Source organism: Ascidiella aspersa, chromosome 7 (assembly GCF_963924565.1).
Source record: "Ascidiella aspersa chromosome 7, kaAscAspe10.2, whole genome shotgun sequence".
NCBI classification, from domain to species: Eukaryota; Metazoa; Chordata; class Ascidiacea; order Phlebobranchia; family Ascidiidae; genus Ascidiella; species Ascidiella aspersa.
In genome coordinates, this window is record NC_139453.1 from 1918733 (window position 1) to 1933952 (window position 15220).

Consider the following 15220-nt stretch of genomic DNA (forward strand, 5'->3'; position numbering starts at 1 on the left):
AACGGCAGTGAAACTTGTAGCCGTTACAACAATTGAAGACTTATTAATGCAATGTTAATTTCAAAATATAAGCATAAAACCTAAATAAGTTTAAACTTAATTAAAATTATTTTTGCTTGACACTTTTTGCTTGATGGCATGTTTTAAAACCACATTATTATAAAACATAATTTAAAAATAGTTAAAGCAGAAAACTGATTGTACAATGAAATATTGCAGATTTTAGAAAATGAAAGAAAAAACACACTTAAATTAACTAGTTTAGTGCTTCCTATACAAAGAAATGAAAACTTGTGAAATACAAACTTAAATTAAAAGCACTTAGCTTAAAATAAGCTAGTTTTTGCAATTAAAAACTTAAAAAAAACAACGAGAAAAGAACACCATTCAGTTAACGGTACAAATATTTTTAAGCTGAATATGAGTGAAGTTAATATGAGCGAATGAAAAGGCCTAGGACATAATTTAACCCAAATTCAAAAAGACATTTTAAAGGTTTCAATCACCGATTTAGGCTTACTCAAGCGTGCATCACCTACATAGAGCAAGGCTTCAACAAAACAACTTCAGCACAAAAAATAGACATTTTCCGTTTTTTTAAAACAAGTTGCCTAAAAACCGAAAACTACAATGGATTAAAACTATTCGGGCAAGTGAATGTCAAAAAGGTCACAAGCTCCTTCGCTTGTGTCAAGATTAAAATAGTAATCTTGGTCGCAGGGAAGTGGCGATAAACTGAGCAAAGGTTCAAGCGAATCAGAGAAATTCAGATCCTCGAACAAACTTGACGTTTCCGAAGCTGTCATCAACGGTTCCAGGGGCTTTGTTGGTTTTATTTTCGGGCTCGTCGGAGGTGGAACTGGAACCGCTACTGGGGGGTATGTTGTGTCCTTATTGACTAAATGCACCGAAACGGGGCCAGATGATGACTTCAGGTGCACTTGGTATTTCTTTTGACCTTCGGTGGAGTCGGGAACTGGGACTTCTAGTTGTGTTCCGGAAGGAGCTTGGACTACGAGTAACGTGTCACCTTTGAAGCACCGACAGATATCCTCGTACGTCACGTAAGCGAGTTTGCTGTTATCTCCATCGTCTGTAACATTCCGTATGCTCTGATGAACGCAGACTTTTTGCTGGTCGATCTCTTTTTCACACTCTTCCAAATCGCGTATTTGGTCTCGGAGAATACTCAGACGACCGACCATGTCAATATTATTGCAGTCCGGCCCAGCACCTTTCCACTGAATACTATTTTTCGATCGCTTTTCGATAAGTCCAATCCCCTCTAGTACATTTGTAATGTCGTATATGCGGCGTTTTTGACGCACAGCCAATTGGTCGGCGGCAACTTTGAGGTCTAAAACTCCATTGTCGGCGTTCTTTAGTAAACTCACAAACTTGGTTGTGAGAAGACCAAGTGACTTTTCGTGACGATTTTTAGGCATTCCCTCAGTCATTTTAAGTTTCACTCGATTTTTTATTAATAATACTTTACCTAATCTTAAAATCTATGCTACATAAAATGACTTTTATTAGCAGGTAGTTAATTGTAAAATTGTTAAAGAACACATTTCATCGGATTAACAAGTAGCAATGTTCAATGAATGCAGCCTGATTATTTAGCAATAGTCTTTATATCATATACATTTTATAAACATAAATTTATGCAGATAAATATTACATTAGTTCAAAAACGAATTTAATTGGTTATTAATTACTACTTACCGGCGGCAAACTCAGAAGTTCTTTACGAAATTGACGTCACAAACCAAAATTCTAAGTCGACATTTAAAAGATGCACAAAAATTACCTTATGTGGTAAACCGAAAATAGAAAAAAACAATTTATTTTAGGCAATCAAAACAACAATTTTCATCCATTTGCGATGTGAATGGTAGTAATTTGCGAAAAAAATATTTGTTTATTAACAAAAGTATTATGTTTTAAGAGAAATAGCAGAAACACTCTTTAATAATAAAAAAAAATTATGATCACTTTTAAACAGTTTTCGTCAATCTAATCTTTCTGTTTACCGTAAAACTAAAATTATCTTCACTACTTTTCATGTCGTTTAAATAAATAAAATTAACGTTAATCATGTGGCGTCAAAGTAATTCATTTTCACCAAGATTAGCAAAAATTTGGCTGATAAATAGTGGGTTGTTGAAAGTGTAACCGTTACGCCAGGAAACACATTTTAATTTTCCACAAAACGCACTTATAAATGCCTGCTACAATTGTAACTAGTCATCGTCTATTTGCCACGTTAAAAAAGTCCTAATTTTTTTTCACTTAACCTGTAAATGTGCTTAGTAAAAGGTGATTGTTAAAATTACCATCAAACTCAACTAATACTTAAATATATTCAAAAGACTAACAGTTCTTAATGATGTAAAGATTAACTAATTTCAAAAAATCAAGTTGTTATACTTATCCCAGTGGCACATAGACATAGTGATTAGTGAGTTGTTTTAAAAGTAGGATCAACGCCTTAGTTGTTAATTATGCACACCTAAATTTCAACAAAATTGATTCTGGATGTGTATTGATGGTTGAGTTGTTAACTCAGGAATTTCAGGTGTAAATAAAACTACAAGCAAATGATTTGTTGTGGAGTTGCCATTTAATCAAATTAGGTACCGGTACTAAGTTAAAAGATAACTACTTCTGTATGGGCTTGATATTCTTATTACGTCTTACTACAACCTCCAACCCCCTTGTTGTTATGTTTTAAGTTGTTTGTTCTAAATACACAAAAGCATGACAAGCAAAAGTATGGAGATAAGTAGTCGCGCCTTCACCAAACTTCAACTTCATTTAGCCAAGTATCCTCACTGTGCCGCTAATGGATTGCTACTTGGTTGCCAAGATCGCCTTAAAGATGATAAAGTTATTCAAATAGTTGATGTAATTCCCCTGTTTCATCAATGCTTACAACTAACACCGATGCTCGAAATTGCTCTGACTCATGTGGACGCGCATTGCTCGATAAATCACCTTTTTATCGCTGGTTATTACGAGGCTCAGGAAAGTTTGACAGCGTCGCTTGAGCCGACTTTATTTGCCACCCGGGTTTGCGATAAAATTCAACAAAATTACGGAGAAACCAGACTGGTCGTTGTCGATAATAAGAAGGTTCCCAACATAAACTCGCTGAATTTTTATGAAAAGAACGCCGAGGGAAAATGGAAACAGAGCAAAACTTCCGTTCAATTCGACGCAGAATGTGAGGAAATAACTGAAGATCTTCTAAGCAAAAGAGTTCACCGGGATATTACTGACTTTGACAATCATCTTGATGATATTTCACAGCATTGGTTAAATCAGCCGATTAACCAACTGATAATTCAATGAACCCTGTAAACCCTGAATACAGGTTTAATACCTCTTATGCTTGGAACGTTTAAAATATGATGCTGAAGATGGACTAATGTGTGCTCAGATAGTAATTTATGTTCAGATTCATTAGTTTTATTTAAAACTAATCAGCCTAAATCATTTTAATGTTCATCTTATGGTAACTTCAAATGCAGTGTATTTATGTTTGCATTATTTTTGTGGAGTTACAGTTCTAACTCTATTAATCAGTGTGTAAAGAATTAAATAGCTTTTAGGAAATAATGGCATCAACTGTTATTTGTTGAATATTGTTCACCACTTACAACTGTGTTACCAGAGGTTATATCTATATAAGCTGTTGTTTGTAATGTCTGCACTCTGCAATAACACTTTTGAATTTTCAGCAATATAAGTTGTAAACATGACTTTTTTCCCACATACATTTGTTGTGTTAGTTGATATGTAATGTAATTTATTGCAGTTTAGCTGTTTTACTTACAATTAAAGTGGTATGTCAGGATATATTTATAGTATGATTAAAATACATTTATGAAATATAGAACAAGATGTGTCTTTCTACTTACAAAGCGAAATATAAATTTCGGAACTTTATTTGCACCATTTAAACATTAGAAATGTTACTACTGCATCAAATATTTACAGACATTGATTAAAACACAAAATAAACAAACTGGAAAAGTACTTTAGTTCATGTCACAGTAGAATACTACATGTTATGGTGGGTTAGCACAGTGGTATTTCAAAAATTATTACAACATTTTTCTAAAATAAGATTTAAATACTGTTGCTACAGGTTTTAAATTGGTAGAACAGTACTTAAGAGATTTTTTTTAATTCTATGCTTTTTATTTAGTTTAAACTGGGTGTCATAAACTTGTTGGGGTTGTGCAACGTTTTAAATGTCACACAGGGTCCAAATCAATTTTACACAAGTGGTACATCTAAATAAATCTTTAATGGTTATGCAAATATAAAAAATTATATCGCAAAAAAAACTAAAATGAGTCGTAGACTGAAAGTTTGGTAACCCTGATATGTTGGGCAACACCTGTGCTCTAGACCCCTCTATAATAAGGGATATTCTCAAGATAAAACCATGATTAAACAACAGTGTTAAGTGCAATGTTTCACTCCCCGATCCTCACAAAAACCCGGGGTCGTTCGAACACCTTAATCGCTTCATCTACCTCCATGATGCGACGCTCGAGGTCGGTCTTCCGGTTACGTACTCCAATAGAGTCGGCTGAACGTACCGGGAGTAATCGGTGTTGTTCCAGGAGTTCCTCTTGTTCTGTGCACAATTAATTGTTTAGCGATTTTTTTGCGCACACTTTTACCTGAAGTGTGACACTTCTTTACCACACAAGGTTTCAAACACTTTTTAAAATTCGAAAGTGAGTAACTTTAATTAGCTTGGAATAGCTTTAAACTTTAGTATTTTTCAGAGTGGTTGGATTTTCAACAAAAGCTATGTTTGTTAATTTTTTTTTCAACAAATACTATTTTTTGATTACTTAGAAACAACAATATGTATTTTTTTTAAATGATAAAGTTTACGTTAAATCAATTTGAATATTCTTATGGTTAAAAAATCTGACTTTCGTAACAAATTAGATATTTAGTTATTTCTTCCATAAGAAATAATTAACATGCAAATTCCTATTTACCATATTCTGTTAATATATGTTCTACAAATCTGATTTTTTAGCTAAAATCAGAAGACAGAAAAGAAAAATACAGCATGAAAAAAAAAACGTTACTATTTTGTTCCTGAAAACATGAAAAATATTGATTTTAAAGTTGTTATTTCAAATATTAGAAAGAAATAAGATAAAAGAAAATGTTTTTGGCAAATTTTTGAGGTTTTTGAAAGGCTACACATGCAAAAAGAAGTATGAAAATATATCAGTTCTTGATTTTGTGTGATATTTGTTTCAATCATCTCAATTTATTTTCTCTAGTATTCCTAACATTCCCATGCAAAACTATATGTGGGAAAGTTGGGATGTGCTTCATTTTTGCCCAAAATTGAATTAAATTTTTTGAAAAAATGTTTTGGTATTTTTTGGAATCACATTAGTATTCACCACATATGTCTAGCATGGGAATTCTTCTAGGCAAATATTTAATACTGATCCAGGTTTTGTTAAGTGTTATTTGTTCGGCAAAGTGAAACCACCCCAACTTTTTGCTAAAAGGTCATTTTAATTGTGGTCAGTCTCTAATGCCACCTCAGGTTGTTCGAATGCATCTCTGTACGAAGTCCACATCTTCTGTTGTTGATCGGCAGTGTTTGGGGTCATTTGCTCAACCGGGGAACGAAATGTGACTGTTTTCCTTGGATCATTAAGCTGCTCATCAGACACATATCTCTGATGATTATCTGGACTTGCATAGAACCGACTGTTGTTTGGTTGTTGACTTGAAGTGCTGAAACTTTCACCGTTTTCGTATCCATTGTAAGAACCTGGTTCAAGCTGCTGTAGTCTTTCTTCATAATGAGGAGTTTCTTTAGACTTAAATCGGTCATAACTTCTATACTTGCTGCCCTGTGGCTGTTGCTGTAAACCACTGGAAGTGTGTGCATTATTTCTGGCCAAATGCACAGGCTCATCAGTTGGCCTAAGTTGACTTTGGTCATTCAAACCAACCTTGTAGTGGCTCCTAGTTGGATCCTTATAAGTATAATCATTGTGATATTGTTCCTGAGGCTGGAAATATGCACTGCGGGGATTTTCATGAGAATAACTTTGCTCAAATTGGTCAAAGTCACCATTTTCAAGACTATATCGGTTGTTGCTGTCATAAGCATCCAGATTTCTGTCATCGCTGTAACTGTATGACTCCGGCTCTGGTTTTGCATAATTGTGGTTGATATTTTGAGGAGCGTATACATACACAGGACTCCCATATTTAGCCTTCACACTTACAACAGGCTTGCTTGTGTCTTCTTGTATTGCAACAGGGGCAGCAAAATCATTGCTCAAACTTGAATCAGTAACACTATCAATATCATCAGTGTATTTATAGCTGCCATTGGTAGCACGCAAACTTTGCGAATAAGGTTTGTGTTTCTCTGGAGGGTGGGGTTGGAATTGAGCAGACACATTTGCATCATTCTTATAGTAATCAATATCATCTAAATTTGCATTGTATTGCGCATACGGGTTATCTTCATAATAATACAGTTGTTCGTTGGCTGTGTAATGTGGACTGGATTTTTCTTCGATGACGGTGTAAGATACAGAAGCTGGAAATTTAGATCACTTGGATTTTTATCTGGTAGAATTTTTTTCACCATAAAGGGTTTTCAACACTTCAAACTCTAAAACTGATTTTTAAGTGAGCAACTTCATAAAATAAGTAAACTGTGTAATGTGTATAGCTTCAATGAGCACTTTTCGTAAAGGTTTACAATTAAATCAATGTTTACTTGTGGATTTTTTTATTTGAAAAAAAAAATTACATCTAAAGCAGTTTTGTATGTGAAGAATCCACCGTGGCCAATAAAATACAATTCATGCTTAAAATCAAAATATATGATGTACACTGTTTACAAAAACAGGTACGAACCATATATTGAAATTGACAGAAATACATATTTTGCCAGATGAAAAAACAGGCTTTTTAATCAAATTATCTTAAAATGTAAATCGCTCAAAAAATGTTTTTTCATTAAATTGTCAAAAAACGTTTTTGTAAATAACATTTTTTTAAATCTACCAACTTACTGTTTTTCAACGTGGTGAGGGTCGTCCTTCGTTCGGAGTCGGGAAGGACAGTGTGACCTTCAGGAACTGTGGGGTCGGGCATATTACGGATCCGTTCACGTTCCTGCTTTGTCCATAGTTTCTGCCTTGACTGAAGACTAAACAAAGAAAGACATGTCGTTAAACTTTAAAAGAAATGTTTATGATGCAGAAGGAAGGATTGGTAGTAAATGCAAATCGTTTCGAGCAAAGCTAGTCAAATATTATTCTCCAATATAAAAACCGAGAATGTGAAGTCGGTTTTAAACAAGTCAACCGGGGTCTAGAAAAAATAAGTTCAGTGCGGTGTTTAAATTAGCAAATGAATTGATTCCTTTGGGTTAGATGTCAAGCTCAAAAGGCTGATTAAAACCATGTTAATAGACTGAGCCAGTGCTTTATGATTTTGATTACCACAACAGCCAAACTGTTTTTTGGAAATTCAAGTCTAGCAGGTAACGGTGCCATGGTTGGAATTGTTCCCCACCTGAACCTGTGTAGCTTAGTTGGTCAAGCGGCAGTCCTACAATGACTGGGATTGTCAGTTTGAATCTCACAACAGTCTTACTTTAGGAACCGATAACGTTCTTGCAATCAAATTCCATTCTGACTAATTTTGATGATACTTTGACATTAATTAAATAGAAGTAAAGACAAGTACTAGTTTTCTTGCATAGCATATGTATTGTAATGCTGGTATGTTTATAACTAGAAACATTTTAAGGTGATTTATTTTACACATTTAAACTTACTAGTTTGGGGTCTTTCCTCTGACGTTTTCTTTGTACTTGTTCAGCCCATCGTCGTACTTCTGACTTGATTCATGGACAGCAAGTTGCGATTTGGATCGTCTTATTTCGTAAGACCGAGCTACTTTCGCATTTCGTGCAACAAAATTTATTGGCTTCTTAGCCTGCAGTTAAAACACTTCTCAATTAGTATTACTAAAAAACACTTAATGCCTATGAACATATATATTTATAAATTTAACATACAACAATAGTAGTGAAAACGATTCTATCAACCAGGTGGACTAAGTATTAATAAAAGTGCATTTAGAACCACCAGTCGTTAAAAAAATAAATGTGGGATTCTTTGGCTATCTTGTTAAATGTAGAAACAGTGATTTTTATTTTTATACCCACCCTCTGAAAATAACCTTAAAATTGGTTAACCCCAGAACAAAATGTTAAAAAAAATGTTTAAAATGGTATTGAATAATTTACACTTTGTCAACTTTACTTTTCTTTACTCTAAACCACACAGTTTATTAAAATAAATTGTAAATCCAATTTTTGCCACATCTCTTTAAGACGTTTCCTGTTTTTGATGTGCCACCTGAAACAGGGCAAAAAAATAACAAATTGGAAACTGATATTGTAAAATTGTTCAAAGAAAAATGCTGCCCCTGTCAAAAGAATGGCTCACTGCTGGTTTGAAACTTTGAATATAGAATAAACAATTGCACTTCCAACCTGTCGAGGTGTAAGTGATTGTTGAGGTTGCAGCGGTTGCTTGTTTTGAACTCCGACCCCATCCACGCGATTTGATCGGGCCGGAGCCGAATGGGGTCGTTCGGGCTGGTTGGCGGGTCGGGGGGCTTGTGGGGGGTCCTGAAGGAAAAGGAAAGATTTTTCTTATTTTTAGCTGTAACAATACATTGAAATTATTTTTGTAACATTTGACTTTTCAACTTAAATTTATGAGTATTTTAAAAAGTTGTAAATGTAATACAAATTATCCAAACTTTTTAGGACCTTTAAGAATAAACATTGAAAACACAAAAATCTAGTTGTTTAAAGGCTATTTGTCTGCATAAAAGACTTAATACAAAAAAAATAAAGATTTCTAAATCAGGTCACATCAAGTTTCCTGTTTAACGATTGTATATTGACATAAAAACAAAATGTACAAATTGTCTATATAAAAAGGTCTGTGTAAAAAAACATTAAAAAGAAAAGTGCAATAAAACGAATTTCAAGAAATCAACAATAGTAAAAATGTTTGAAAACCAAGACCACTTCACCTGCATAAATCCCTTGACTCTCGATTCAACGCCATCATAATGCGATGATTTCCACATCGCTTTCACAGGAGTCGGAGTTTTCTTTTGCGCTTCACGAGCCTTTGCTTCGCGCTGAATGCGACGCATGCGCTTTACATTTTCATTGCCATGGTCTTTGGGCTCTTTTCCTGTGTGAAAGGTGAATAGCTTAAAAAGAACTTCAAGGTGACAAGCAGTATAGCAGAATGCTGCCGGCTTGCTTACGATGTCATTAGTCACAAAACCAAGAAATTGGTGCAACAAAAAAAAATATTTGAATATGTGTTTTGTGGCATTATTTGTCAACGCAGTGTATGAATTTTAGGCACAGTAACAGAAGTGAAAAAATTTTGGCACCAGAAGGCTGACAAGACTCTACAAGCCTGGAAACAAGGAACAAACAGGTTTTATTGCTTGTATAACAGGATTTACTGCAAGACAAAAAACAGTTTGTATTTGATTAGGTCTTGGAACTAATCAGGTGTAATTTGTGACTGGAATCAAAAATTTTAGAAGGTAACCTGGCTAAAAGTGGCTCGATATTACAAAAAAAAACACAGTCAGTTACCTTTTGACAGGGGTCGGCAACCCCTGGCACGCGTGCCAAAAGTGGCACGCAAGATGATTTTTCAGGGCACGCCAAATAATTTAATGCGCATGTTATATCACCTTAAAAAAGTGCGACCATTCACTACTACATCATTAACATTATTATGACATCACTAACACTTGCGCTAACTAAATGGTTGCAAAAAATTTTCAGTTCGTGTCACAATTAGTGTCTCAACTGTTGTGTTTAACATTCTTTTTTGTGGGTGTTAACTGTTAAACTGGTTGTTTACCACTAACCGTTCGTATACGTCACAATCACCTAAAATTGGCGTGATGTGCACTGCGATAAAGCAGGGCAATGGGCGTTCTATATCACAAGTAAGCACGACTAACACTTGCATTTATGTGCGGCTGAGAAACCAAGCTAAAAGAGGAACTTATAGTCAACACTTCTAGGACCAGGTATTGGCTAAAAAGCGTCCAAGTATATTCATTCTAAAATAGTGGGAACAGTTTTGTGTGTTTGTGACAGTTCATTTTTTACAGAGGGTTATTTCGAAACTGATAAATAACTGTAAATTGTTAGGATGGAATAGCATATGGTGGCATATTTTTCATGACCCCAATGAGTGGATTGTGAATATCCATCTTATTTTAGTTACGCAAATCGGTGAAATACAGGCTGTAGGAGTCTAAGCTGGACCCGCGACTAGATGAAATTGCACACTTTTGCCGCAGTCAGGGTTGCTTTTATCCGACTCCACAGCCCTGGTTGCCAGTGCAAAACCAAACATAGAAAAATGTTTGGCATGCGAGTTGTTGATATTTTGACATTATTCATACACTGGCACACTGCATACGAAAGATTGCCGACCCCTGCCTTATGAGGTACCGAACTCAGTTTGTATATGACATAACTGATTTTCGTTCGTAACAAGGTAATGCTGTACTACACTCACTTGGTTTTGGGATGTCATTGTATCTCCTTTCCTCCGTAACAAACAGCTTGGAAACAGTTCCTTGGGACCTGGTGGCTATTTCTTGGGCTTCTGGTCGAACCCTCGGCGCCGGCCTGGCGGTGCGGTTTGAATAATGCCCCCCAGTGTACACCGGGTCCACCAGAATCGGGTTTTTAATCCCTGCTTGCTTTAGGGGGCCTTTTTTCGGGTCGATGTTCTCATCACGAGTGTATGCGTATTCATCTGCAAGAGAATTTCAACATTTCAATGCTTTTGGAGATAACTGAACAACCTAAGCATGACAAGAAATCAAGTGACCTAATTGTTTTTTTCTGGTTTAAAAAGAAGCTAGTTTCAAAGCCAAGTAACAGTTAAAATAATTCACTCTGAGTGCTGGCCACAGAATTTCCATTATTAATTGATTTAGTGATGCATAGAGAGGATACAATTTACGGCAAACCCAATTTAATTTTCCTAACCTCTGATAACTGAAGGTTTCTCACATACAACTAGTGGTCTGTTTATCACAGGTTTAGAACCAGTACAATAAAGGGATGTGTTTTAAAAGTAATTCATACCATGAAAGCAAAATCAAGTATATATTTGCACCGTATAACAGAAACAGCTTTCTTACATGGGTCAGGTTTTCCATAGTTTCCCATCAGCATTCCCATGCACCCTTTCGACTTCTCTGCGACTTCTTGGGCTTCCGGTCGAACCCGTGGAACCGGACGAGCCGACCTGTTCGAATACCGGCCGTTGTTGTACACAGGGTCGGTCAGGATAGGGGATTTTACCCCAGCGTGCCTCATGGGACCTCCTTCCATATTGCCGGATGCTTCAACTAAAATTTTTAAATGCATTTAAAACTATAACTTGGAAGGTAAAACGTTCCTGCATATTTGTATATTAAGGATCCACCTTTATTTAATTAACATCAACTATGTAATATAGTACAGTGTAAGATTGAGGAATTTTAGGCTAACTAAAATCAGTGTTCCTGTTAGGGAATTCTATGCAATATTCATGCAAAGCACCATACTGGTAAATTATTTAAGTCAAATCATTAAGCAGGCTAGTCTGCCATGCTTCAATAAAAGTTGCTGCTAATAACTTTCAGCTTTATTGTATATAAGTTAAACATAAAGACCCGTTTACAATACAGCTGCACAGTTTGCATTTAATTTCTATTGTGGCGAAACTCAAACCCTGTGCAGCAGCTGCAACTAGCAAAAAGTTACGCTTTGGAGCAATTTTCACGCTTTGCTCGACTGCCATCAAAGCGTGAAAGTGATTTTGCCTGGTCTGTTAGGCAGTACAAATGCGATTTCATGTCTAGCCCAACTGTGGTGTAAAAATTTCATGCACAGCTCAGTGCAGCTGTAGTGTAAATAGGCCTTAATACTGGTTTTGTGACAGCTACTTGATTGGAAACTTGGAAATTGCGAGGGGGAGACAATTTTGCAGCTTAAAATTGCGTGGCTGTAATAAAATTTGTGCTAAAATATATGCGGCATACCATAACGTTTTGAGCATTTGACACTTTTGCATGAAACATAAAGTTTGTCTACAACTTATACGATAGCAATATTATTGAGACTTTTCAAATAACTGGAGATGAAAGTAGCTATGACATGATTTTGCTGGTTAGTGATTAAATTGTAGTATAATAGTTTGGCTATTTCTTGGCAACTTTGCTATCGACGGTATAACTTAGATTAGAAAGTAAGGCCTGTCTGGGGAATTTATTCCTTATCCCCATGCAGTTTCCGCTTGCCTGCGCTCCATGCATTTCATGTAAAATCAACTTAAAATGTAGTCAGCGACGGAAAATCGCTCTAACGAAAAATTTAACGGTTTTGAGTATAGTACTTCATTTTAAGTCATGCAACTTTTACAAATAACATTACTACAACTGCGCAAATTTGGGCGGAAATGTTAACAGCCGCGCAATTTCAAGCTGCAAAATCCAAAGTTTACAATCTCTGGGGTATAACGAACTGAAGAGATTTTTAAGTTTATTATTTTACCTTTTCTTCCATAGGAAGACACAGGTGGTGGTTGGTTGAGGCAGTTGTACATCCCCGAGCCACGATGCTTCTCCGCAATCCCTACACTCTCCGGTCGCATTCGTGGAACCGGAGCCGAAGCATAATTCTTTGGCCCCTCGTAGTTTCCAGAGCCGTACAACATTACTGCAGTTGCTTAAACTAGCATACAATAAACTCAAAAATTTAAACTACTGTAATGTCATACAAAAAATACAATTGAGGGCAAAGTAATAAGAGTTAGTTTGTAATAAAAACAGTGATTTGTCAGTTATTTGAAGCTAAATTAGGATCCAGATTTGGAGAAAAAAGTTTATACCAATTATCACCCTAAATAACTGATAGCAATGTCGGTACATGAATGAAGCAGGGTGGTCATAGGTTGATAGCATCGCGGGCCACAATTTTCTTGCATATTCTTTGCGGGCCACATAAAGCAGGATATGCATGCATGCCAGGGGTGGACCACTGTGGAAAGTATGGCAAGTGCACCCGCAAGATTTTTTCAACCTTAAAGTGCACCCCGAAAAGTATATAAACTGCACCCCAATTATGTAAAAAGCTTGTTTGGCATACATTTACAGTGCAATGTATGCAATACAGAGTGCATTGGAAAGTCATAAAGTGCACCCGAGGTGCACTTTTTTGACCTTTGTTGCACCTGGTCACCCGGATTTTTTCGGCCGTGCACCCACAAGATCTCGTCGAAATCTGCCATACTTTCCAGACTTGTTGATAGCATCGTGGGCCGCAATTTTCTTGCATATTCTTTGCGGGCCACATAAAGCAGGATATGCATGCATGCCAGGGGTGGACCACTGTGGAAAGTATGGCAAGTGCACCCGCAAGATTTTTTCAACCTTAAAGTGCACCCCGAAAAGTATATAAACTGCACCCCAATTATGTAAAAAGCTTGTTTGGCATACATTTACAGTGCAATGTATGCAATACAGAGTGCATTGGAAAGTCATAAAGTGCACCCGAGGTGCACTTTTTTGACCTTTGTTGCACCTGGTCACCCGGATTTTTTCGGCCGTGCACCCACAAGATCTCGTCGAAATCTGCCATACTTTCCAGACTTGTTGATAGCATCGTGGGCCGCAATTTTCTTGCATATTCTTTGCGGGCCACATAAAGCAGGATATGCATGCATGCCAGGGGTGGATCAACGATTTTCGTTAGGTCGGGGTTCAAAAAGTTTAAAGATGACGCCACAAAGCATTGTCAAGAAATAACGTCGAAAGACATATAAAACTTGCTGGTATCGTCGAATTGTGTGCAAATGAAATCAACTGATAATGAGACTGGGAAAATGGTGAGCGCAATCCGAACTTAATAATAGTAAACTAGTTTGTTTAATGGTGTTACTTGAAAAATGTAATCATAATCAAACAATTGCAGTATGCTTGCTGATCGTTGGGTACTTATATTTCTTTGATTAAACCCCCAACTATACGCATTACAATAATTCAATAGTGCTTCACGGGCCACAAACAATGATGTCGGCCTGGGTTTGTCCCACCCTGGGTCTGATTTAAAGCAGTAATGTTGTTTTTTAATATTTCATACTGAGTATATATAGATTAACTAAACCTAAAATAAATGTTTAAGTATCAGCCTGAGGTTAAATTTTAGGTAAACTAACACAACACTGGGTAACACTAATTTACGGAATGATGAATGGTCGGAATGGTCGGAACGCTTACAGTATTATTATTAACACTTGACCCACCTTCACCCAAACGCTAACCCCCACCCTAACCCAAATATTGTGCGTTGGTTTAATAATTGTTTTAACGGGGTTACACTTAAATTAGTGAGCATTCCGACCATTCATCATTCCGTAAATTAGTATTACCCCACAACACTTTATATTTGTCTATCTTTATTGTGTTTATGGCGCTGGTCTAGAATCCTACCACAACGCACATTATTTGGGTAAGGGTGCGGGTTAGCGTTTGGGTTAGGGTGGGTCAAGTATTATTATAAAATAAAGAATATAATAACACTTGATCCACCCACACCCAAACGCTAACCCGCACCCTTACACAAATAATGTGCGTTTATTTTATAACTGTGGTAGGATTCTAGACCAGCGCTCCGTACCTTATGACAATTCTTGTTAGACTCAAAATTTGTTACAGTGCTCGTTTTTTCCATCTAGCACTGAATAAAAAACTATTTTAAATAAGAAATCACAATTTTAAAGTGGGAACTTGAAAGTTATCTCTTATTAATTTACTACAAAACCTTAACTCGTCGATAAATATTTGATGAGTTGAAACCGGTTTCGTTCCCATAACAACATAACATTTGCGACACGCTTTGGTGACTTCCACCTTTATAACTTTATTTAAATAGGAGACTTCCAAACAGTTATTGCAATTCATGTCATTACTATAATTAAAAAAGCAAAATATATAAAATTTAAATGTTTAAAGGTATTTTTCAGGTTGAAATCAAAATAAATAAAACTAAAAGGTTTTCGGACCTCAAATTGCTTAGGCG

General features: G+C 36.1%; 3 protein-coding genes across 3 annotated transcripts; 1 reads left to right on the forward strand and 2 right to left on the reverse strand.

Annotated features, from left to right (window-relative positions):
• Positions 1-50: 50 nt before the first annotated feature.
• LOC146137224 (transcription factor E2F5-like) lies at positions 51-1760 on the reverse strand. Its single transcript, XM_083393750.1, has 2 exons — positions 1726-1760; positions 51-1513 (listed from the first exon to the last, which is right to left on the reverse strand). Exon 2 carries the CDS (start codon positions 1455-1457, stop codon positions 642-644), a length of 816 nt encoding a protein of 271 aa, XP_083249876.1. The 5' UTR covers positions 1458-1513; positions 1726-1760; the 3' UTR covers positions 51-641.
• A 733-nt stretch (positions 1761-2493) lies between these two features.
• On the forward strand, positions 2494-3982 carry LOC146137225 (ER membrane protein complex subunit 8/9 homolog). The gene has a single exon (XM_083393446.1). The coding sequence runs from the start codon at positions 2761-2763 to the stop codon at positions 3352-3354; it is 594 nt and encodes a 197-aa protein (XP_083249572.1). The 5' UTR covers positions 2494-2760; the 3' UTR covers positions 3355-3982.
• Positions 3941-12886, reverse strand: LOC146137226 (enkurin domain-containing protein 1-like). The gene is made up of 8 exons (XM_083393445.1): positions 12695-12886; positions 11299-11508; positions 10665-10907; positions 9136-9302; positions 8585-8722; positions 7862-8022; positions 7092-7228; positions 3941-4651 (listed from the first exon to the last, which is right to left on the reverse strand). Exons 1-8 carry the CDS (start codon positions 12855-12857, stop codon positions 4488-4490), a joined length of 1383 nt encoding a protein of 460 aa, XP_083249571.1. The 5' UTR covers positions 12858-12886; the 3' UTR covers positions 3941-4487.
• Positions 12887-15220: the final 2334 nt, after the last annotated feature.

Excerpts from the sequence above, each read along its gene's own strand:
- LOC146137226 (XM_083393445.1), bottom strand. The coding sequence starts at position 12,857 with ATGTTGTACGGCTCTGGAAACTACGAGGGGCCAAAGAATTATGCTTCG. Across the intron at positions 11,509-12,694 it reads GTCTTCCTATGGAAGAAAAG|TTGAAGCATCCGGCAATATG; the intron begins GTAAAATAATAA and ends TAAAAATTTTAG. Across the intron at positions 8,723-9,135 it reads GAGTCAAGGGATTTATGCAG|GACCCCCCACAAGCCCCCCG; the intron begins GTGAAGTGGTCT and ends CTTTTCCTTCAG.
- LOC146137224 (XM_083393750.1), bottom strand. The coding sequence starts at position 1,457 with ATGACTGAGGGAATGCCTAAAAATCGTCACGAAAAGTCACTTGGTCTT.
- LOC146137225 (XM_083393446.1), top strand. The coding sequence starts at position 2,761 with ATGACAAGCAAAAGTATGGAGATAAGTAGTCGCGCCTTCACCAAACTT.